Source organism: Misgurnus anguillicaudatus, chromosome 11 (assembly GCF_027580225.2).
Source record: "Misgurnus anguillicaudatus chromosome 11, ASM2758022v2, whole genome shotgun sequence".
Taxonomy (NCBI): domain Eukaryota; kingdom Metazoa; phylum Chordata; class Actinopteri; order Cypriniformes; family Cobitidae; genus Misgurnus; species Misgurnus anguillicaudatus.
In genome coordinates, this window is record NC_073347.2 from 4,477,817 (window position 1) to 4,503,276 (window position 25,460).

The 25,460-nt window shown below is 36.6% G+C and overlaps 1 protein-coding gene across 1 annotated transcript; it reads left to right on the forward strand.

Moving 5' to 3' along the window:
• Positions 1–118: 118 nt before the first annotated feature.
• slc30a6 (solute carrier family 30 member 6) lies at positions 119–24,859 on the forward strand. Its single transcript, XM_073872878.1, has 15 exons — positions 119–358; positions 567–619; positions 2,018–2,104; positions 4,566–4,650; positions 9,932–9,974; positions 14,068–14,129; positions 14,653–14,737; positions 16,686–16,721; positions 17,432–17,526; positions 18,048–18,096; positions 18,190–18,309; positions 23,008–23,110; positions 23,228–23,275; positions 23,411–23,479; positions 24,024–24,859. The coding sequence occupies exons 1-15, from the start codon at positions 163–165 to the stop codon at positions 24,564–24,566; spliced, it is 1,674 nt and encodes a 557-aa protein (XP_073728979.1). The 5' UTR covers positions 119–162; the 3' UTR covers positions 24,567–24,859.
• Positions 24,860–25,460: the final 601 nt, after the last annotated feature.

The window sequence follows — 25,460 nt, forward strand, 5'->3', positions numbered from 1 at the left end:
TGAACTTTTTGTGTGTACCTCCAATATTGCCAGATTATATACATAAAACAAAAACCATACAATAACAAAAAATAATAACGAAAATTAAGGTGGAAATGAAGTGACTTTTCTTTTAAAGATTGGAACGCGCAGTTCACGTCGGAAGTGACGTAAGCAGCAGGAATGGCGTTGGACGGCTCGTCCACGTCTGTGATGATGGCTCACAGTAACACATATCACAGTCATATGTCGGATTATTACAGCAGAAAAGTGAGCAGTACACCTGATGTAGTGCCCTCAGGAGTGACCGAGAGAAAGATGTCTCCTTCAGACAGACCTGATATGATGGCGCTGGATGTCATTCATATAAAAGACTCTGGTCAGTCACTGTTTACTCACAGTCAGTCATGTACAAATGTTCAATGCAAATCACGAAATGCCGTCAATAATGAAATCAAGTTTCGTTTCTGTGTAACTGTTATTAAAAGTTCATGTTTCTAACAGTGTATATTTCGGTTACTATCAGCTAACGTTAACCTCTTCTAGGCTTTCAGTAAGATAAGAATGTGTTTTATTTTCATGTACAGATGTTCCAGTGCACAGGAAGAAACATGAATCATCAGACACTTATGTACTGCTGGTAAGATTTGATTTATAATTGTGAATGTAAGCAGCATCCAACTTATAGAGACTGACAGATGTTTACGGTAATGTCTAAGATTGGTAACTTTGTAATAGTAACTGAAAAACTTGTTCTGCCACTTTCTGACATAATGTAGTCTGCATGGCCAGGACGAGGAAATGTTAGACGGTAACTTTATTTTCAGTTTGATCGTATGTGTTACAGCACAAATTCTAGATGTCCACTTTTTAAGAGGCCTTAAAGTATTATTCCAGTTAATTCTTCCCATAATTTTGTAATAAAGCATTGTACCCCATGAACCAAACCATCCAACAGGGCCTAACGGTAAGGGTTTTTTCTAATGGCCCGGTCAGGCCAGTGGTTCAGATTTTTACTAAAATAAAACAGGTCTGATTATTGTCTTTATTGTTTTTGACCAATGTAACCTTAAAGTACACCTATTTCATTGCTAAAAACAATGTTATTTTGTGTATCTGGTATAATACAATGTGTTGCCGTTGGTTCATAACACATTATTTTCCACTTATACTACGGGTCCGTTAAATGCTTGAATCTTATTGGCTGATGAACGTTCTAAGGTGTGCAGTTTTTTCTGGGAAACGCACGTGGAACAGTTCCAGGCAGCTCTCTTGACCGCATTACAGGTCCATATCAATTTGCATAGTTAACTGTAATAACAGGCTAACAAAAACAACATGACATACGATTTTCTAAGGGCAATAACACAGCTGTTTAGATATGCACAGAGGTCGCCTTGTTCACACAATCTCTCTTTCTCTCGCTCTCTCTCTCTCTCTCTCTCTCTCTCTCTCTCTCTCTCTCTCTCTCTCTCTCACTCTCTCTCTTTCTTTCTTTCTTTCTTTCTTTCTTTCTCTCTCTCTCTCTCTCTGTGTGTGTCTCTGTCGATCTCGCTCTCTTTTTAATAACTTCATTAATAACTGCATTAGAAGAATGCTATCAACAGCTCAAGCCTCCATTGCCAGCTTTTAAATGATGTTTTGGAAAAAGCAAAAGAGCAGTTGGATGAGACGCGGAAGAAATAGTCCTAATCACAATAGCGATTAAAGTACAAAAAACGGACGAATCCCTTTAAATATATCATGTGATCGATGTCTTGAGGTGTGGTAACCGTAGTATAAGCAGAATAATTTACTCCGGGCCTATAAATTATTGAAAAATAAGTGTGTGCATTATTTTTCTAATAATTCAAAGGCCCGTCCTCAAATATTCCTTACATACCGTACATTTTTGTAGCTGTGAATGCAGTTTTTTTTCATATGTGTGAATATATTGTGTATGCTTTTACTAAAGTTTTGTAAGCACTGAAGTCTTGCAGTCTGTTGTAAAGCTTTTGTTCAATCTGATCTTATTAATGATGTATTTCCTCATCTGTAGGGCACCATACATCCTTTCCGGAAAACTCATCGCTCCATCTTGGGAAAATTTTCCCAGGAGTGTAGGTTGGTCGCCTCTGACAGACGGGTAAGTGTGTCAATGTATTCATTTATTTAGTTAAAGCTAAGGAAAGATGAACAACACAACTTTCTGATAAAGTGACCAAAACCGCCTTTCAAGTAATGAACGAAGACGAAACTGACGATGCATTTTCATCTTTTTTAAATTAAAATGAAAGGCAGTATAAACATTTGTTAAATGATTCCTCATAACATTTTAAAGCCACAATGTACAGAACATCATCACACAAAGAATTAACAAAAAAATATTTTTAATAACTAAACCTCAAAAAATAACAAATGTGAAGCCAATTTAGTGAACTTATTTAATTTTGAGATTTAGTGCTTCAAAGTATTTATGATAAAAAACACAAATGACATATAATTTGTGATTGTTAAAGTAAATTATTATAAAAGCTTTATATACAATTCATTTAACGGAAAATACTGAAATTAATGATTTTATAGACCCAAAGCTTTATTATTTTGCACAGAAATACCTGCTTGCTTACTTTGACTTTGGTCATCTCTGTATTCACTTTAGGTACAGAAATACCTGATGATTCTTATAACATTTGTTTCAGGAATCTCCTTCCTATCATTTGAAAGTGAACACCAACCATAATATTAATTTACAAAAGAGACAATCGTGTCAAATATAGGTTCGGTGCAAATACTTTTTGTGTCATCACCAATATTTAAAGAAACATAGCTCAAGTTTTGACAAGATAAACACCCTGTTTTAAATGCATTTTAAAATGTATAACTGTTGAAAAAATCTGTTTTTGACGTTTAGTTTGATGAACTCTTAAATATGACACCCAGAGCATTTGGCGCTTTCAGCTAAAGTGCATGTGCCACCACGCAACAGCACGACAGTGTTACAACGAAAAGCATTCCAACATTTACAGACCTAAACTAGATCAGAATTTACTTTTATAAAAAATAAAATTAAGTCAGAATCAAGTAACAAGGTGCAGAACATGTGTGTGTAAAATGCCTGAAGTGCAGGGGAACAAAACACAAGTAGTTAAATTAGATAAACCTGAGTGATCTATAAATAAAATAAAAATAAAGAAACTATTAAAATAATGCAAGTATAGCCAGGATTTCTGGCTGTCTTTTTAACTGCAGAAACAAAGAGAAAACTGCTTCGCAAGGTTTATTAACCTGGAAGCTGCTTCCCATATGAACGTGTTGTGTACAAATATAAGATTTCTTCTCACTGTACCATCATACACATGCACAGACACACACACTTTGTGGATAAACACAAACTTTTACTGTGTTTGAGTACAAACCTGAATATAATCATATAACTGGAAATATTGAACAATGGACTAAACTACTGTATGGGGGGGCTGTGATTCACTATCAAAAAGGAAACAAAATATATTTCGTGCATGACTGCATTTTCATCTAATGCCACATCCACAATATGTTTTCAGTTAAGAATACATTTTTCGGATATTTTTCAACATAATATGACCAAACATGATATTGGCGGTCCAGCTGTGAAATTACATAGGACCAGGTATTAAAGAGTAAATCAATGGGAACCTCGTTTTTAAGTGCCGAAAAACCAAACAAATATATTGGCCCTCTGAATGGGTGGGCTGTGGGGATCAGCACCAGTCTAGTCTATGGGAAACACTGTTTTTTAGTTTTAGTTATTTATTTTGCAGAATTACTGGTCAGTCAGTAAATTTAACAACTGTTGTTTTTGTCTTCGAGTGAGAATGACGTTGACCCATACTGTCAAGTAAGGGTACTGTTTGGCGGTGGACTATTTGTGAAGGGTTTACCATCCTGAATCGTACTGTACTGTAACGTTGGTTGAAATGAGGGCGGCATTAGACTACATTAACACAACAAGGATGTAGTAAAAAACTGAAAAGTGACTGAAAAGACTGAAAAGTCATGTACACAACTGTACTCTAGGGACTAAACATATAAAAATATAAAAGTCCAAATAAGTTATGACATAAAAAAGTCAAGGAATATTATATAAAAACTAAACTTCAGACAAAGTGATTTAATGTGAACAGTTGCATGGTTCATCTCATGAGTTCAGAACAAGCTGATGTAAGGACAAACAATCTCTTTATTGTGTCTCTTATTACCTCCGGTCATCAGTGATCACTAAATTACAATTAATAAATATTATTAAAAGAAAAAATGGACTGGTTTTATAAACTGGTCACAGTATAAAGTGAAGTAACCAGCAGTGATTATTAGGTTATGACTACTTTTCAGAGTTATTGTTGTGTCTATTATTGTAATGTTTTAATAATGATCTGAGTGAGGATTAAGATCAGATGTGTTGTGTCATACAGTAGAGGTCAGTGTTTACACACACTGTGAGAGAGAGAGAAAGAGAGAGAGAGAGGAGAACATTATTGATTAATAAATGTTAGACTTTAACGTTGCATTTGTTAGTTAAGTCAAATGATTGATTGTTGATTTCTGTCTTATATCTTGTGTTTCAGTCCTGGAGGATTCTTCTGTTTGGTGTATTAAATCTGATGTGTACAGCCTGTCTGCTGATGTGGTGCAGTTCCACTAACAGTATGGGTAAGTTGAAATCTGATGCATTTACCCAGTATACCCTCTGTCACATAAACACTACACATGTGCAATGCAGGACAGTTTATTCAATGTTCACCCAAAAGTTACAATTCTATTTACTCACCCTCGTGTCATTCCAGAGTACTTCTTTCAGACAAACATAAATAAAGATTTGTATAAAAATATGCTGTCACTATTGGCTTTTATGAGACTCAACATTATTAGAAAGGTTAATATGTGTTTCTGAGGGAAAGGTTTACATGCATGCAAGGTCAAAAAGCACGTTCATTGTTTAATATATGCATTACATTTTTCCTAAATTCACAGCGATTTTTAAAATACACAGAGCGATTATCAAAACATACACAGAGTTTGAACTGGTTGACCTAAAGGGGATACTTCTGTGTTTTGTAAGTTGGGTAAGCGCACCACCTGGTGGATAATAGCGGAAATACGGATTGCTGGCAGGGAAGCGTTTCTCTTAATTAACTAGTCAATAGCGGAGAACAGGGGTGATTCTAGGATTTTCATTTTAGAAGGTATAATAAAAAAACATTTTTTTAAAAGTTTAAATACAGTGTAAGGTTAGATCTATATACAAACAGTGGCAGATGGGGGTGGCCAAGGCTACTTTAGGGGGTCCATAGTCTATGAAAGAAAAGGATGTGTATGTAAATTCCTATAGGCTAATGCACTGACTGCATGGATTACTGGCACAGATGTAAACAAAATGCAAGGCTGAATTTTAAACCTTTCTATTTCTCACATCTGATTTACTGTCTGTTAATGAAATAAAAGATCTCATGTAGGGCTGCACGATTTGGGTCATTTTTCCCATTGCAGTTATTGATGCTAATATTGCGATGTGCGATTGCGATTATACTAAATGGTATCATGAGTCAACTTGATGGGTTTTAAGGAAAATCCACACACAGTTTAGCTAAAATGTGTATTTGTAAAACTAGAAATGTTTTCGTATTGCCACGTGATGTAGCAACTGCTCAGTGTCAGTAATCCTAAATCCAAAATACCGCCATACAACAGACGTAGAGTTTTTTTTTTTAGCTACCAGATCACTGTCAACCTCCTCTGCATCCATCTTCGCTCTGGTATAAGTGACGACGCACACCACACACGTGCATGCCACACGTGCACTGCCTTTTTTGTTTGTTTTTCTTTCTTTTTTTAAACAGCAAGGAAAATCATCAAACTGTTATCAGAAAGTATGTGTTAACAAGTCCACACATTAATTTATTTAATATAATTGCAACATTTTGCTGTCATATAATCGCACAGGCTGACATCGCGATTGTGATTGCGATGCGATTAATTGTGCAGCACTAATCTCATGTTAACTTTCGTAAAAGTTGTTCAGGAAATCTAAACTCATGATAAACATTTGGCAAAAAAGGATTTATAATTTAAAATAAGGATTCATCTTTCTTATAAAGATACAGATAGCCAGTCATACCATGTGAGTGATTTTCTCTTCTTCTTCTTCTGTTCTTGTTTAGTTAACTTATAGTTCCCCCAAAAATAAAAATTCTGTAATCATTTTCTCACTCTCATGTTGTTACAAACATGTATACATTTCTTTGTTCTGATGAACACAAAGTAAGATATTTTGAGGAATGTTTGTTACCAAAAGTTCCTGAGCCCCATTCACTTCAATAGTATTATTTTCTCCTACTATGGAAGTAAATGGGGCTTTTGATCGGTTTGATTACAAACATTCATCAAAATATCTATCTTTGTGTTCATGAGAACAAAGAAATTTTACAGGTTTGTAACAACATAAGAGTGAAGTTTTATTTTTGGCTGAACTATCCCTTTAATGACAGAGATTTCAATATGAATGTCTATAAGACCAGAATAAAATGTTTACATTCGGATAAGATAATCATTTTTTTACTATGACATTCCCTAAGACAGCTGTTTTGAGACATTTTTATGTGTATTTTTCCATAAACCAAAAAACATGAACTCATTTAGCTTTGTGCACATGCGCTTTTGTTGGGTGCACACACGATTGCATGTTGGGTTTTCAAGTTTCAGCCGGCAGTCCAATCGAACACAGTTAATCTCATCATCATACAGTAAATAGATCACTTCAAGAATAAAAAATGGCGTTAAGTTTTGTTGTAAAACAGTATAAGAAAGTTTAAAGGCGGAGTCCACGATGTTTGAAAAACGCTTTGGAAAAGGAGACGGGTCGACTACCAAAACACACTTACAGCCAATCAGCAGTAAGGAGCGTGTCTACTAACCGACATCCTTGCCGGGTTGCTTATGTGTGGGGCGGGTCTATCAACAGAAGATTCTATTGGGGTAGGGGCGTGTTTGTTTAGGTGATTTTAAATATCAACATTGGCTTTCAAAAATCATGGACTCCGCCTTTAATTTATACGCATAGACTTCATTAAGTCCACAGAAGGAGAAATAAGCTACTATGCACCTTCTTCCAGCCTACGTTGAAATCTTTAATTATCATTTGCAATTTTCGTTAATATTTTCTTAATATTTGTTTTTAACAATGTGTTGCACTGCTCATGTAAACTGTGTTAAAGCCATTTCTAGATGTGCTTCTGTGTATGTGCAGTGATAACGCTACGCTATGAATTTTCATCTATGTGTTTGTTTGGTGTGTATGTATGTGCAGATCCAGTTTAACTGTGTACCAACAGATTTACAGAGCAATCTAAACCTATGTAAACTGATAGCAGACAGGACAAAAGTGACTTGATGCATAAATGCCGTCAAACACCAGAGATTCACTGACCCTGGCCTGCAGTCTCCTTCACGTTACTTCCAAATCAAAAGACCAAATCATCAAAAGCATCAAATGCAATGAAGTTTTTTAATATTCTGTATATACAAACTTATGTGTCATACTGTGAAATGTTTTTTACCGTACCACCCCACTGTGATTTCTCGAAGTCTTTGAGATCAGCAGTGTTCTCGGTTTACCTGCCGGATCAGGTCAGTTTGGGTCGGGTCGTGCCAGCCGCCCCCTGCATCCTATCACTTCCTCCCTTCCAGGTGTTGGTTTGTAGTTTGTCAATAAAGCTTTTAGTTTACATATGGAGCGATCAATTGTTATTTTAATATGCCGCGTTGACAGACACCCGAGCCGAGCCGCTCGATGCTTGTTCCAGAACTTGATGACGGCTGAGCGCTGCGGTTTGCAAATCTTTCTTACCGAAAATACCGGGCAGCAGGGAAAGGCGATACTCACTGTGGGCCGCTGTGACTACAGCTTCGCTCGAAGGCTCTTGAACGTTTTTGCTTATGTTTCGAGTAACCAGTCAGCACTTAGTGTCTTTAATGGCGCTGTGTTCTCGTGGGGGTTGAACAGAGATGGCTGAAGGTCAGGATACGAGGACGATCAGATGTGTTTTGATGCTCCAGCCTGTAGATGTTATTAAATATTCAACTAAAGATCCAGGCTTGGTTTACCGCTGCGTCTTCATCTTCTCTTCTTTTTCATTGATTAGGTCTGTAAACATACACACAAGTCACCTTAATCTGCACACACAGTAACACTACACGCATCTTTGTTGCTTTGCTGTCGTTGCTCTTTGATTTATGCATGCATTGCCCTATCTGTCTTTTACAAATGGGATTTAAGTATCATTACCTCATCCTTTCACCCAAGCCCACATATTGATTCTGACAAAGTCTTTACTGTTTTTATTTGTTTGTTTTGCTTACGTTTTTGAAGTACTGTTTAATAAGGTTTAAACAAAATATATCTCCTAGTCAAGGATCTAGTCAAGATAGACACATGGCACATTATTGATCCACAAGCAGACATTTTGGTACAAAACAAACACAAATCAGAACACAAGGTGAACCAAACACACCCAGAAGTTTTGTACATGTATTTAAAGGAATAGTCTACTCATTTTCAATATTAAAATATGTTATTACCTTAACTAAGAACTGTTGATACATCCCTCTATCATCTGTGTGTGTGCACGTAAGCGCTGGAGCGCGCTGCGACGGTCGATAGCATTTAGCTTAGCCCCATTCATTCAATGGTACCATTTAGAGATAAAGTTAGAAGTGACCAAACACATCAACGTTTTTCCTATTTAAGACGAGTAGTTATACCAGCAAGTTTGGTGGTACAAAATAAAACGTAGCGCTTCTCTAAGCGGATTTAAGAGAGGAACTATATTTTATGGCGTAATAGCACTTTTGGGAGTACTTCGACTCGCCTGAAAAGTCCGCTCCCCTTCTCACTCTCATAATGGGAGAGGGAGGGTGTTACTGCGCCGAGTCGAAATACTACCAAAAGTGATATTACGCCATACAATATAGTTCCTCTTTTAAATCCGCTTAGAAAAGCGCTACGTTTTATTTTGTACCACCAAACTTGCTCGTATAACTACTCGTCTTAAATAGGAAAAACGTTGATGTGTTTGGTCACTTCTAACTTTATCTCTAAATGGTACCATTGAATGAATGGGGCTAAGCTAAATGCTATCGAGCGTCGCATCGCGCTCCAGCGCTTACGTGCACGCACACAGATGATAGAGGGATGTATCAACAATTCTTAGTTAAGCTAATAACATATTTTAATATTGAAAATGAGTAGACTATTCCTTTAAGCACCGCAGTTTTAAATCACGTGATTTTAAGCCATTGAAACACAAACAATAAATCTAAATGGCAAATCACTGTAGAAAACAAGTTCCTTCCAAGGGGTTCACATACTTTTTCATGCCACTGTATACATTATTATTTATTATCCTTATTTCATCACTGACTGTTTATCTTCAGTGAGCTTGAGGTATTTTATGTCTTTTAAAGGAACAGTATGTAGGATTGTGGTCAAAACTGGTACTGCAATCTCACAACTGGTGGCCAATACACAACATGACAACATAAACATCAGTTGAGGGCTGCAACTCCACTTTTTAAATGACAATATCCTGGCCAGACCACTGTTGTGAGTGATATAAGTATTTGAAATGAAAATGATTTCTTAATGTCTAGTGACATATCAGGGCCATTTTATGATTTATTGATATCAATTTCTTACATACTGTTCCTTTAATGCTTGTATAAGTTGATTGTGAGAATTATGAAAATTCTATGGCATTAAAGGTTTTTAATAACATAAAGACCTTAATAAAAGAAAACCCTACCGTGATACATATCTTTATCATAAAATAATATGAATTCTGTGATATAAGATTTTGGTCATCGCCTAACCTTATTGTGTTGTATTACAGATGTCTTGGAGTGAGATAATACTGATTTGAAACCTCTTATTTTTCAGCATTAACTGCGTACACATACCTCACTATCTTCGATCTCTTTAGGTGAGTACCAGTTATTATATATTGTGTATTATATTTAGAGTTTTATTTTATTTTTAACACACAACACACTTTCTAACTAAAGTTACTTTTGTAGTGAAAGACATCAGTCTGTCATGTCTAAACACAGAGGGGCGGTTTCCCAGACAGGGCTTAATGTTAGTCCCAGACTAACTTTAATGTTAGTGTTGATCAAAAACAACGTGCTCTGACATCTCAAAAATATATCATTGCGAGTGTTGTGTCTTAAGATGCACACCAGTAATGTTTATTTATAAATTATGCTTAAAAATGCCATAAATATCCTAATTTAACTAAGGCCTAGTCCTGGTTTAAGCTAATCCCTGTCCGGGAAACCACCCCATTAAGATTCTGACTGTTTACTGTGCTATTAAAATGGGCATTATGGAGTGGAGAGGGGAGGGGTGGGGGATTGAGAGTCTGTTTTTCACTGGGGCTGACTGACTCCCTGTCAGTACTGTAGCTGGAGCGAACGTTCGGCCAGACCTCATTACCGGCTCATGTTTCCACCAGAAAGACAGCTGAATGCACTCTGTCACCAATAAATAGAATCACTCAGGGCTATATTATTATCCTGCTGCGTGTTTTATTTTATTACTTTGCGTTATGTCGTGTTGTTACGTGTTATATTAATTCACCGCTTATGTGTTATAATGGAGCGAGTACTATAGGTCCTAGGAAATGGGGGGGGAGCGGGGCACAAACTAACGCAGGGTTAATTGTAACACATCTACTTTAGATATTTATACAGGACTAAGCAATCTGTGCTTTTGGTCTTTTTTTTCTTACTGTCAGGAGATGATCTTCTGTGATATTGTGAAAAGTTTTGAAGAGTGATTTGGAGGCATCATTTTTTTTCTGAGTTGGGTTAGGGTTAGGTCACTAAAGTCTCCAAATCCAGAGCAAATCTAACCTTATATTATTTTAATCACTGTCTTGTTACCTAAAATATATCACCATTTTGAAACATTTGCAACTCCTAGAAAACTGATAGCTGGGATTGAAAAAAAATGTACACAGCGGGGTTAGTTGTGACACAGTGTTACAATTAAAGGTGCCATAGAATGTAAAACTGTATTTACCTAGGCATAAATGAATAATAAGATTTCTGTACATGGTAATGAGGTATACAATGATAATCAAAATGATAACTGTAAATACAATATCAGCGGAAATAATTCACAATTATGTTTTTTGGCTTAATTGTGCAGCCCTTTTAAAAAATCTATTGATATGCATTGCTGCATAATACCAGGATGATTAGATGAAGGATCATGGATGGATGCATGTGTGGAAGTCTATCTATTTTAGGCAGATATATAAACAATATCCACCTTCAGTATATAAACAGAATTTTATTGTATTATTTGTGTTTCAATAAAATTTTCTAGCAGGTGTTTGTTACAATTAACCCCACCTATGGGGTAACATTTGCACTCATGTTGCTTTCAGTGTAATTGAATGATAATGGTAGGCCCCACAAACAAACATTAAGTGTTCATTTGTAGCAGAAATGTGTTTTTTGATTGTGTAAAAAAGATGGTTGTGCCAAACTCTCTTCCCTACTTTGCTTTTTCATTCAAAAAATAAAAAGATTGCCTGACAACACAAAATAGTTACTATGAACGTTAAAGTGATAGTTCACGCAAAAATTATGTCATTCACTCACCATCATGTTGTTCTAAACCTGTATGAGTTTCTTCTCTTAAACACAAATGAAGATATTTTGATAAATGATGGTAACCATAGAATTGATGGTACTCATTGACTTACGAAAAACAAATGCTATAGAAGTCAAAAGAATATGTGTATATATTAAAGGTGTACTGGAGGATTTTCTTGAATTTTAGAAAAGAATCGCCTTCTCCACTTTTTAAAAAAATGCAATTGCACTACACTCCTGGGCCCGGTTCCCCGAAACGCTAAGTAGTTCTTAACCTATTCCTTAACCTCTCCCTTAACTCTATGGCACGATTCCCAAAACGTTCGTACGCTAAGTATATCTTCTGTAAGTCATACTTTCGTAAGGTTGGTCTGGACCATTCATAAGCTCTCTCTTAGCGTTGTTTGAGCGCAAAGCGCTATCGCCACAGTCTTTAGAAATCAGCGCAGCGCAGTACAAGTCAAACTATGGTATGCTGACAATGATTTTATGTTATGGACATTTTAAGACTTATAATAAAATATGTTTGCAATGGATACAAGACTATTTATGCAGTTGACTTTATTTGGTATTTGAACTAATGAATCAAAGACGGCACCAGTGTTGTGTCGAAGTTTGTTCCCTCTATGTTTCTTATACCGTTTTCATCACGTTACATTTATAATTTATTTAGAAAGATTAAAGATTGAATTGGTTATACTAAAAAGCAATAATATCATGTATTCTATTATACAATTTATTAAATATGTCATACATTTGACAGTTTTATGTCTTTTAACACATTGCCTGTCTTTTTTTTCTCTACTGTTTGTTTTAAAAAGCTATGTTTGCATGCATAATAAATATACATTATACATATAATATGATCCATACTGTAAAAATAATTGACTTACAATCAAGAACAATCAAGATACATTACATAAATGCACACATATACATCTCAGTGGCTATTAAAACTTTCAATGTGTATAAAGAATAAACGTATAATATGATAAAAATACTATAAAAACACTACACTAAAGGGAAACATAGGGGGAACAGACTTCCACACAACACTGGCCACGGAGCCGTTTAGTCCATGACAATTTTTTTATTCGGCAACCCTTTTGACATTTTGCCTGACGTGGCTAAATTAAAAAAATTCGCCTTCCAAGACAACTCATTATGGAGCTGCTGGATCTTCTCAGACCGTATTCTCTATCTAACTTTATTGTAGATAGGTTGCTTTTTATTGAAAACATTAATGGCAAGCAATACCGCATTAAACAAAAGTAACTGCAGCTGCTTGCCAATCAATTCTGATTGTAAAGTACCTTACCATTAGTATAAAAGTGTATTTTATCATTTTTTTAAGTCGTTAAACCCATGTCAAGAAGCGGCACAAGTGGCACGACGGGATAAGGATGGTGGATGACTAGAGAGGGATACCCGGTTCGTCTACTTGTATTACTGGCAATTTGATTCTTTAATTAATAGTCTATATTTTACGGATAACTTAAACTATGTTAAAATAAGGGTACTGGAATAGTTTGAGTAATGTTCCATTTGTATATAAAGTGTTGTCTTTCTTAACACCGTAATGCACCTTCGCGTGAAGTGGAAAATCGATCCCTGAGCAATCAATCGCAAATAATTCAGCACGTCACTTGGGACAGCGCCATTGTTACGTCGAACTTAGAGGCAGCGTGTTAAGAAGCTTCCTAAGGGACACTTTGGGGAACACACTTAGGAACATAAATAACTTTGGTAAGATATATCTTTTTAAATGTCTTCTAAGCGCTAAGAGTGAGGGTTATCGGGGAACCGGGCCCTGGTTGACAACTGGGAAAACCAATAGTCTTGATGATCCACCCGGAAAAAGAAAATCCTCCGCAATACCTTTAAGTATGTATATTTATATATATATATATATATATATATATATATATATATATATATATATATATATATATATATATATATATATATTAGATATATATAGATAGATATTGGATATACATATCAAAAAGTATATACACATGTATATATTTCTTAAGTATATACATGCATGTGTATGTGTTTAGATATACATAATTTTTATACACAGTTCACACACACATAATGTAAACAAAAACTTTTATTCTGCAAACGATTAGTTGGGATTAGTTGTAATGCAGCACTAATGTCATCTGATTTTTTTAAGCACATTTTGGTCCATTTCTTAGACTTGGCCATGTGAAAGCCAACCGAACCAAGAAGAAAATACAACATCTATTCACTGTAACTTACTTTGCCTTCACTCATGTTCATATTAAACACTCGTGTTCAGTGATGTTTAGAATCTACTGTATATTTTCTTACTTGATTTCTGTCTTTCTTTATAATATGTTCAATCACAGTTTAGTAGTAAATCATTTAATCTCTTGTCTACAGTCTAATCACCTGTTTGCTAAGTTTTTGGGTGACCACAAAGAAGCCCAGTCAGATCTACACTTTTGGGTAAGGATCATTTTATACACTTTATCTTTATGAATGTGTTGACATTAAGCAGGTTCTTAGATTTTATTTTAGTATAAGGATACACTGGTTAAAGTAACATAAATAACCTCATTCATTTCATCAGAACGTTGGTGTTTGTTGAAGTTTATTGTATCTGATGGCCATGTACTAGTAAACTCTTTAAAATAAGAGTTGATCCAGTTGTGATGATATCTAATGTTGACTCTTTTTCTTTTCTATGCACAAAATCAACAGTTTTGTGTGTGTCATCATCAGATAAAATGATATCAGGATGAGCAGCTATCTGTATTGATATTAAGTTGTTTGTTGTTCGTTTTTAATAGTTCTTCTTAATACTTCTGTGGATCAGATGACAGTGATTTTTCTATAACAATAGGCTGGCTGTGCTAGGAAAATAATCTTGCATTGTATGACTTCAACATAAATGCTGAACTTTAACACCAGTGAAGTCGTATTATTCAGACAGTGATGTAGTGTTTGTTTGTGTGTTTTGTGGTCTTGGATTCGAGAGGTTTGAAGTGTTGGCCGTGTTTGCCTCTACTGTGCTGGTTCAGCTGGGTGCTCTCTTCATCCTGAAAGAAAGGTGAAATCTGTATTTTACTGCTGTGGGAATGTTAAACAGTGCTTGTCACCTCACTGTGGGCATTATAAGCAATATAAAAAAATATGTGAAAGAAGCCTTTATTTGGTATTTATGTATATAAATAGAAAGGCAAATAAATAGAAATGATCTAAGACTTCATATTTTTTTCTATATAATTCGGTTTGGTGTGTACTGCACCTTAAGCAGTGATATGTTTACAAAACACCCAGCTGTAGTGTGACTCCACTAACTTACATTCACTTTACAGTGGAGGCTTACGAAAATATAAAATACATGGAGATAAGCAATACTAACTGTGAAAATAACAGTCTGTGGGCCCTATTTTAACGATCTAAGCGCATTGTCTAAAGCGCACAGCGCAACGTCTAAATGGGCGTGTCCAAATCCACTTTTTTTCACTTTTATTGAAATTGTTATTTTTTTATTAAAACGTAAAAAATCGTTTTCTTTTAGTCATGGAAGTAAAAAAGCAGGCTTTTAATTGCTTTAAATGTATGGCTATCCAATATCATCAAAAAAAAAATTACACGTATGTAAGAAAAGGTTTGTACTCTAAAAATACTTTATTTGTAACAAACAGGAGATAAAGAATTTACAAACGGCTCTCCTTTCAGGACTTGGACAGGATCAGTCACAAGATTTTTTAAGCATTACTTAAAAATGTTTCTCATCTCACCATATCCACAGGTACAGAGTCATCATATACAATAAATCCGTGAGGTAGCATTTAAAAAAAACATTTAAAAACAGATGCATTTGTTTAAAGCAAAGCATTTATTTACTTACCAGGCTACAGGTGAAGCAGCTCTTTGCGCCTTCTAACGTCTCATAATCGGTCCTCATTTATGTCCAAGAGACTCAATAATAATCTTTTACATTCATTCCTTTAATCTTTCATATTTAAAAGCGTTTTTGTGCTGCTGCGCATTCATGTATGTGATAAGCAAACCCACGTTGTCGTTTTGTTTAGGCGCATATTACTAATGCGCTCTTTAAATAACAAAAAAAACATATTGCGCCATTGACTTTAGACTTTAGACCAGGTTTTTTGTGGTCAATGGTGTAGTCTATTTAAGTTGCCTCAAAATAGCAAAGCGCCAACAATGCGCCTGAACACACCTCGTTCAGAGATCAGAATGCCCATGGGCGCAAAAGGGGGCGCAAATGCATTTGCTATTTAAACAACGTGGCGCTAAACGTGAAAATTATAATTGCGCAGGATGGAAAATAGCCAATGACACTTGCGTCGCGCATTGCGCCGGGTGTAAGATAGAGCCCTGTAGGTTTGAAATCAAACAATGTATTCGGTTTACAAAAATTTAATCCTCATTAGATGTATATCAAAGACAATAATGTGTTATCACAAAGTGTCTTAGATGCTGTGTACACCTTCTATTAAGATGCATTTTGGTCGATTAGATCACAAGTGGACGCTAAATATAGGTGTAAATTGGGTGTAAAACGTTTTGAGCTCATCCACTTTTGACCACATTCAGAGGAGCAACATAACATGTTTTTCTTAGGCTTTCATTGATAAAACCAAAGCGGCTGCTCTCCACTTTTTTCATTTGTTTCATTTTGCGAGCATGTGAAAGTTGCGCGAGCTTATTTCATCAATTGTGCCGAAATATCAGAGAAGCCTCTTACATATACATGTACAAAACACTGTGCAGACTCCACAGATCATCCTCTCAAAGTAATCAGGACATAAGTGGTGGAAAGTGGACAAAAAGAGATGGATTAAAACACCAGGTGTAAAGATGAATGCGTCTCTCTCCTCCACTTGTGATACAAAATGCATCTTTATGCCAAGCGTAAAGAGCCTCTCAGTTATTTCATACACATTCATGTTATTTTGTACAGTAGTTGTTGTTGTATTTTGTCTTTCTGGCTGTGCAGTGACTGAACACAATGTTGTTTTTCTCAGTGTTCAGCGATTTATGGAGCAGCCAGAGGTTCACACGTGAGTACAACACATACACACACATTGGTCATTTTTTGTCATATAGACTGTTTCATCAGACACACACGTTGTCAGGGTTAAGCGCCTGGCCCAAAAGTTAATTTCCGATCTGTGCTTGTTTATCAGTCTAGCAAGTAACTAAACTGACCTCTGGAACAAATACCTTGTGGAAAATAAAATGTTTTGGTTTGCTAAAGACAAGGGGAGACGGCGGGCATAGATCACTGAGGTTAGGCAATATGGCAGCCAGGCAAGAATTTAAGGACCTTTAGTTAACATGGTTTACATTAATTTTACACAGTAACGTTAGCTAAGGGTAATGGATAAATCACTTTAGCTATGATCTGAACTAAGGTCATATATTTTCCTTGTTATCAGAAATAATTTGCTCTAGAAGGACATTGTTATTGATTCTATGCGGAAGTCTACCAGATGTTAAGTTTGGGCCACGAAAGCCGTTTGTTTATGTTGTTGTCGTCTATATTACATTATATCAGTGTTTTCAAAAAATTTTCCTGGAGGCAAACCAACACTACACATTTTTTTATCAGCTCATTAGTAGATACTCCAAGATGGAGACATTTAGAATTTGCAGTGTTGATGTGCCTTTCCAGGAACAAGGTTGTAAAACATTAGATGACATGCTACAGTTTGGCTGTTGGTATTTCAGATGTATTATTTTGTGAGATGTTGTTGTTTTGTTTCTCCAGTGGTCGTTTGCTGGTGGGAACATTGGTGGCTCTGTTTTTTAATCTCTTTACTTTACTGTCCGTCAAGAACAAGCCTTTTGTCTTTGTATCTGAAGGTAAGATCTTCTTTGTTATCCTCAGCAGGTTTGTACTTTAATTCACCTCTGTGTAATACATGTGGTGTCCCTGGGCTTTATTTGATCTGTGTTGTTGAGTGATTCAACACAAGCTTCAGGATAATTTGTTTGATCTTCAAGCAGATGATTGTAGTACAACATTCAGATTAATAAAAAAGCGCTGATAAAGAGAACTAAAAATGATCGCAGATTTAGCTTATTGTATGTTTGAATTTTATATCATTTTACCTGTTCACATGAATGTGTAGAGCCCTTTTCACACAGAGATTACAGAAAATACATGGAAAATGCGTCATTCATTCACACTGCCAATGATTTTCCAGAATCTGTGCGTGCATTCACACACATTACATAAAGATCCCGTAAAGACGCGCACTCAAAATCATCATGATTTTATCTGTTTAAAACACTCATCTGTTGTGTTAAATGTTATTTCCAGAGATGCATGATAGAAGTCCATCTGTTTGTCAGTGTAATAGTTTGTGTCTTTGTGTCTTTAGCTGCGAGCACCAGCTGGCTTCAGGAACATGTGGCTGATCTGAGCCGAAGGTACAGGGTGTCTTTTATCAAACACGGACATTAATTTTTTTTTATCGTCACACAAGTGTCAGTGTATAAAAGTGTGTTTGTGTTGTTGTGTAGTCTATGTGGACTCATCCCAGCTCTGAGCAGCGTTTTATTGCCCAGAATGAATCCCTTTGTGCTGATAAACCTCGCTGGAGCGTTTGCTCTGGGCATCACGTATGTGCTCATTGAAATCAAGTAAGTAGATTTATATATATATGAAGAGTTTGGTTTCAAAACGCGATAAACGCCGTTTTTGAAAAAAATGAGTTACTGCCAAAATCAGTATTATATCAGGTCAGTATTTAAAAGTAAATAATTAATTTTACGCAAAATCCAATATCCGCCGTGATATTCTGTCATCTTTTCTCCCTTTTTTCCCAAAATGCGATAAACGCCACTCCTCCTTTTTTGCAGAACGCAATGAATCCATTCCAGAAATTACAGCCCACTGTTCACGCAATGTTAACAAACAATGGCGGCGCGCTGAGTGGGCGGAGTCCTGGTTTTCCTTATTTGCTTTGTGCTTCGTGATCTACAAACAAAAACAAAATAATACTTTAATGGCATTGATAAACCTGTGGTTGTTTTCTGTGACGGGAAAGATTGTCATCAACATCTAATAATTTAATCGAAGCACTCGGGAGACTGGTGCTTATCTCCCGACAGCATCAAGTTTCTCATGCTAACACATTGACCCCAGGGGATCTTATGAATAACTTTACATTATTTTACTCAAAGTCAACGAAAATCGTAGCCTGACTACGTCAGACTTCGTACTTCCGCTAAATTTCATTACGTTTCTGTACTCAGTCTGAGATACCTCCCATTCAAACCGCTTTCCACCGGTCTCAAAACGACCGTCCAATCAACGAACAGAGGGCGGGCTGAGAGCCGTGACGTAGACGCTAAACGCCGAATCACGGTTGTAGTCTGTTGTGGACATGGAGACACAGAGAGCTCTGTTGTGGAGAACCGGCACTTGCCAACTTAAACCCGAACAAGAAAAGTGTTTGTTAAACATTTGAATGGAGATTATGTTGTTGCCCTGTTCCCGACAAGTTTTTGGAAAAGTTTAATTTATCAACTTTACCGATCGTCAGCGAGAAACTGTGTGCAGCACAGCTTGACGTGCACAACGATCGAGAAATCATGGAAGGGAATTATATTGTTCACAGTTAATGGTGGAGGACGCGTGGGCAAGCATTCTTTGGTGACATTCCTGATTAACCAGAAAATAAGGTAGGGAGATTTAATTTACATATGGTTATGGTTGTCTGGTGGAAGAGTTTGAGAGGAGAGAGGGGCTTTCCTCCCGTTAGACGTGAGTGGAAAGCCACCGTAAGGATAGTGTTCAACTAGCTATGGCCCGATTTACTTTACATAATCTGCAAAAGTCGTTCATAGCCATGTTAACTCTGGTATTTCGCTCGACGGGGTTTGTTTTCACATCATACGTGTATTTTACAGCAGAGATTCGATGCGGCTGATCCGGCGCATAAAGCACATCATATCCAAATGTTATGTGTAATTGGCTTACGTTTAGACCAATGATTTTAAACTTCAGACAAGCCCCTCCCACGAGAAGGAAAACGATTGTCAATTATGCCCAGCCAGACTCTGTCTATGAAGCGAAGCAAAATAGCAGAGGATGGTATTACCAGGCTACGAAAATCGAGCAGGTCCAAAACATTTTACAGCTGATCGCTGTGAAAAATGCTAAGCAACGGCGTCAAGTATAACCGCAGGAATGACAGTGATCTTAATATGACAAAGTAAGTGTTTTTATTAATGACATTAATGTTTATTTTTTTAGTCAGTGTGTACAACTAGTCAACTAAATGAACATAAAATGGCAAAGATGAATGCACATTTGTACATTGAATTCAATAGATTTCTAGCATTTTGAAACAAAAACTGTCATGGATTTATTGCATTTTGTGGAAAAAATTATTCGTTTTTATAATAAATCTTTGAAAATCAAGTTATGGATTTGAATTTTTTATGTTTTTATAACCTAAGGGCTCTATCTTACACCCGGCGCAATGCAGCGCAATGCGCAACGCAAGTGTCTTTCGCTAGTTTCCACCCTAATTTTCACGTTTAGCGCCGCGTTGTTTAAATAGCAAATGCATTTGCGCCCCCTTTTGCGCCCATGGGCGTTCTGGTCTGAAAATGAGGTGTGTTCAGGCGCATTGTTGGCGCGTTGCTATTTTGAGGCAACTAAAATAGACTACGCCATTGACCAACAAAAACCTGCTCTAAAGTCTAAAGTCAATGGCGCAATATGTTTTATGTTATTTAAAGAGCGCATTAGTAATATGCGCCTATAAACGGGAGGACAACGTGTGTTTGCTTATCACAAAGTACATGAATGCGCAGCAGCACAAAAATGCTTTTAAATATGAAAGATTAAAGGATTGAATGTAAAAGATTATTATTGAGTCTCTTGTACATAAATGAGGACTAATTATGAGACGTTAGAAGGTACAAAGAGCTGCTTCACCTGCAGCCTGGTAAGTAAATAAATGCTTGCTTTAAACAAATGCATCTGTTTTTAAATGTTTTTTTTTAATGCTACCTCACGGATTTATTGTATATGATGTAGCTGTGGATATGGTGAGATGAGAAACATTTTAAGTATGCTTAAAAAAAACTTTTTGCTAAAAAAAACGCTGTCCAAAGTGCTGAAACGTGAGGAGAGCCGTTTGTAAATTCTTTATCTCCTGTTTGTTACAAATAAAGTATTTTTAGAGTACGAACATTTTCTTACATACTTGTAAATTAATTTTTGATGATATTGGATAGCCATACATTTAAAGCAATTACAAGCCTGCTTTTTACTTCCATGACTAAAAGAAAACGGGTTTTAAAGGTTTTAATAAAAAAATAACAATTTCAATACAAGTGAAAAACAACACAATTATTTAACATTAATCTTAAACTAGGGATCTTCTACCTCCGCTTAGTTTTTCAGTTTACAAAGTTCGTCATCTAAATAGGGATTAGACATAGCGCCAGCGCAACTTGCTTTTAAAGGGAATGAGAGCTGTGACTCTCATTGGTTTACTGCACGTTACGCCCAAACTACTCCCATTACAATAGGACCTACCCTTTTCGACCATGCGCTCGGCGCAAAAAACATTTTTCCCGTCGTTAAATTAGCAAAAGTGGATTCGGACACGCCCATTTAGACGTTGCGCTGTGCGCTTTAGACAATGCGCTTAGATCTTTAAAATAGGGCCCTAAAGATGCTTTATGAAAGTTTGTAACAGAAAATAGTGGTTTTCATCTTGTCACTTTTGTCAGGATTTGGACAGATGAACCCAATAGCAGACGATGAAGGGTTAAACAAAAGACTTTAATGAACAATAAGACAAAACAAAGCCCACGTGGGGGCAAACAGCATTAAACAACGTACGACAGAGACTTAACACTAGGCTTGACATGAAAACTAGACTAGACTAGATACTTGACTCTAATAATACACAACTGGAATACACAAACAGTACAAAATGAATCAGCACAGGACCATAGACACAAAGGGATTTAAATAGCAAAAACTAAACAAGATAACAAGGGAGGAACAGGTGATGGGGATTAACTAATGATTAAACAATTAACAGGGAGAACAAGGGGGCGGGGTCAGGAGACAAGACACCGAAGGCACATGACTCTAAACACAAGATCATGAGCCTTCACATAAGACATGGGACTGTCAGAACCCAGCCATAATGACAAGACACAATATTTAAACAGGATACAATGGCCGGACCCTGACAACTTTCTTGTTATAGAAAACAGGTTTTTACCGAAATTTGTCAAAATGGATTTATTGCGTTTTGGAACCAAACTCTTCATATATACTGCACAGTGTTTTTAGTTTATGAATACATGCAGTAGTCCAGTGGTCCTCACTATTTTTTTCATAAGAGCCAGTGCAGTGCCACAATGATAGGACAAAGTCAATAGACGAGACAAATTTACCGCAAAGTATCCGAAGTTACATCCAGCCATAAAAATCATGTCCGCTTATTAACCTGTTATTCCTGAACATACAATATCATTAAATATAAAAGGTGTGTCATTCTTTATCATTTACCAGTCGAATTTCTAAGGCAAAATGATTTCCTTTCATGCTTAGCATTGTTATAATGTGCGTACGCAGTGCCCTCCTTCTGCTCTTAATTTTATGTGGGGCTGCACAGATTGATTGGTGTGTGATACATCACTGTGTCACGTGCAAAACTCAAAAGCATAAGAAACAGTCTGATCTCACGGTACTCTTATTGTCATAGGACAATTTCTTTGTGCAAGCGCTGTATGCAGTTGAGCACGTTTATCGATATGCATCTTGATATAATGGGTATGGTTTTCTAACAAAGCTATCTGTCCAGAACAGAAATGATGCATGACTGATGATGATTATTTCACCGTATTATTTACAAGCCACAAATTAAATATTGGCGAGCCGCAGGAGGATTACGAGTAAAACTGCACTAGACTGACATGGGACCTTTTCTTATTGTCATCTTCATGAGCATTACATTTTACCACGTTGAGCACAGCGCAGCACATTAAAGGTTTCAAAACAATGGACCGGTCAAAAATCAGCAGGTTAAGATACAATACTGTACATTTGTGATGTGTTTAGATATTCACAATGTCTTATTTCTCACAAAAATAGTAGACATCCACAAAAATAGTTAGTGCACATCTTTAGTTGATTTTTATAGTGCTTTTCACAGTGTGGTTTAGGTCAGATTAGAAACAAGAAACTAAAAACGAAAACTATGTAATAACATCTTAGTATTGTAATTGACCCGTTGTATTCATGATGAAAGTGTCTTTATAATGATGCATTGAATTCACAGTTGTTGTGTTGATGTTGTGTAGTAACTATAATGCGATGGATACGGCCTCTGCAGTCGCAATCGCTCTCATGACCTTCGGCACCATGTATCCCATGAGCGTGTACAGTGGGAAGGTTCTGCTTCAGGTGTGTTTCATCACATACATTCATCCTCACTGCCTGTGATAACTAGCCAGAAGAGATTACCTTTAGTGTTCTAGCTTTAATGCAAATGATATCATTACATGGTTATCTTTTCTACAGACCACACCCTCTCATGTGATTGGCCAGCTGGATAAACTTCTCAGAGAGGTGAGCCAGTCTACCTTTATTACAGTCGGTCTGATTTATTATTGATTAGTCATTTATTGTACCTGGTCGCTCTTATGTAAAGTTATTTTATTACTCTCAGCTGATCTTTTGATGGAGTGATTATTGATTTTTCAGGTCTCCACACTGGATGGCGTTCTTGAAGTCAGAAACGAGCATTTCTGGACCATTGGCTTTGGCTCTCTGGTGTGTAGATGTTTTTCTATTCATTGATAACCATCTGTAAGCCAGGACTTTCCCACCTTAATACCAAGTCTTTCTGTCTGTCTGTGTCTGTCTAAATTTATTATCAGGCTCTTATGTTTAGATTCATTAATTCCACTTTAATGCCAATGAAAGGTTTATTAGTCAGTAATTGAAATTCTTCTGTGGACAAGACATAGTAAACAGTTGCCAGATCACTAAAATTGCAACTAGATTACAAATAATGAAAGTACAAATGAAGAAACTGAAGCACACTTTAGGGGTCTCTGTAATGCATGAGACTGACACATTCACATTATATTCAGGTCTAAGTACTCACAAAAGACCCAAGTTTGAATGTGATCTACGGTCGTTTTAAAATCTTTACAATCTATCTCTCTCCAGTCACAGTTTTTTTATCTACACAGTATAAAAGGCTTATTTTATTAAATGTATAGTATATAGAATATAATAAATAGTATTAATTACACAGATTGATCTTGTTTAACTCGGTGCCATCTACATTTATTTCTGTGTATGTTTACAGGCGGGCTCCGTCCACGTTCGCATTCGCAGGGACGCTGATGAGCAGATGGTTTTGGCCCACGTGACCAACCGCTTGAACACGCTGGTGTCCACACTTACTGTTCAGATATTCAAAGACGACTGGAGCCGGCCCTCTCTGACCGGTGCTCTCCCGACCGGTTCCCTCAATCTGTCCGAGTACGTCAGTTCTGCTGCATTTCCTTCTGCGATGTTTAAACAGCATGAAGAGTCGAACCCCATCACCTCTACACCTGCGAAACCCAGCAGTCCACCGCCCGAATTCTCCTTCAACACTCCGGGTAAACACGTCCAGCCTGTCGTGTTTCCGATGGCCCATCAGCAGCGGCCCTATAACGTTCAGATGGCCTACGGGACGTCGGCTTACACCAGTGTGCTGAGGCAGGGCTTTCCCAATGCTGCCGGTGGTGTGCCTGGAATGAGGCTGGGCTTTGGGATGGGGACACAAATGCCATCCGTTCAAGGCTATAGGACTCTAAATACAGTCCCACACAGACCATCACCGACAGACCAACAGAGACTATGAGCAGATCACATTACAATATCATACTGCTAAACCCTGAGCTTATTTATTTCAGCGGGACCATAGAGAGCGTTTTTTTCCTTTACGAATGGTTTTACTTTATTCTGTAAGGCTGTATTATGTTTTTCATTAGTTTTTCTTTTCATGTATGTTTCATAGAGATCTTTTAATACTTTTGAGTTTATGAAACTGATAGTTACACAACAAACATCTGTCATTCCCTGCACAAAACATTTGACCAATAGCTATTAAAATGTGTGGACAAAAACATTTCATTAAATCATTTCCACAGATAATGTAGAGCAGCATTTTGTTGTGTTTTCCACTATTGGTGACTTATATCGGATGGAAACACTTCATTGGCACATATGAATAACAGGTTTCTACATACGTCTGCCCTCGACTTATTTACTGTGTATCGCTTCTGAGGTTGTAAATACTTCAGTAAAGTTCTCCAGTATTGTCTGGAGATTGTCTGTTTTTCAGTCATTTTGACCTTGATGATAAGAGCGTTTAAGCCATTAGCAAGTTATCCAGTCTGCAGTGCTGGGTAGACTGCTTGAGAATTGTAATCAGTTACTGATTTTAAATTACATGGCAAAATCTGAAATCTGTATCCTAATCTCTTTATACATTTTGTGTAATGTAATCTCACCACTTTTTGACATTTTGATTACTTTTGACCTATGGTTATTTGATGTCCTTTAAGTAGGACAATATTATACTATTTTGGGCAAGAAACTAATTTTTAAATAAACATGACATATTTGTAAGTGTATTTAACATTACATAAACGCTTTTCTTTTATTGGTAAAAGCCCATAAACAGCGTAAGCAAAAACTGATCGGCACAGGTCGTTTTCGCTCATAACACGATTTCGTGTTACATGTAAACACC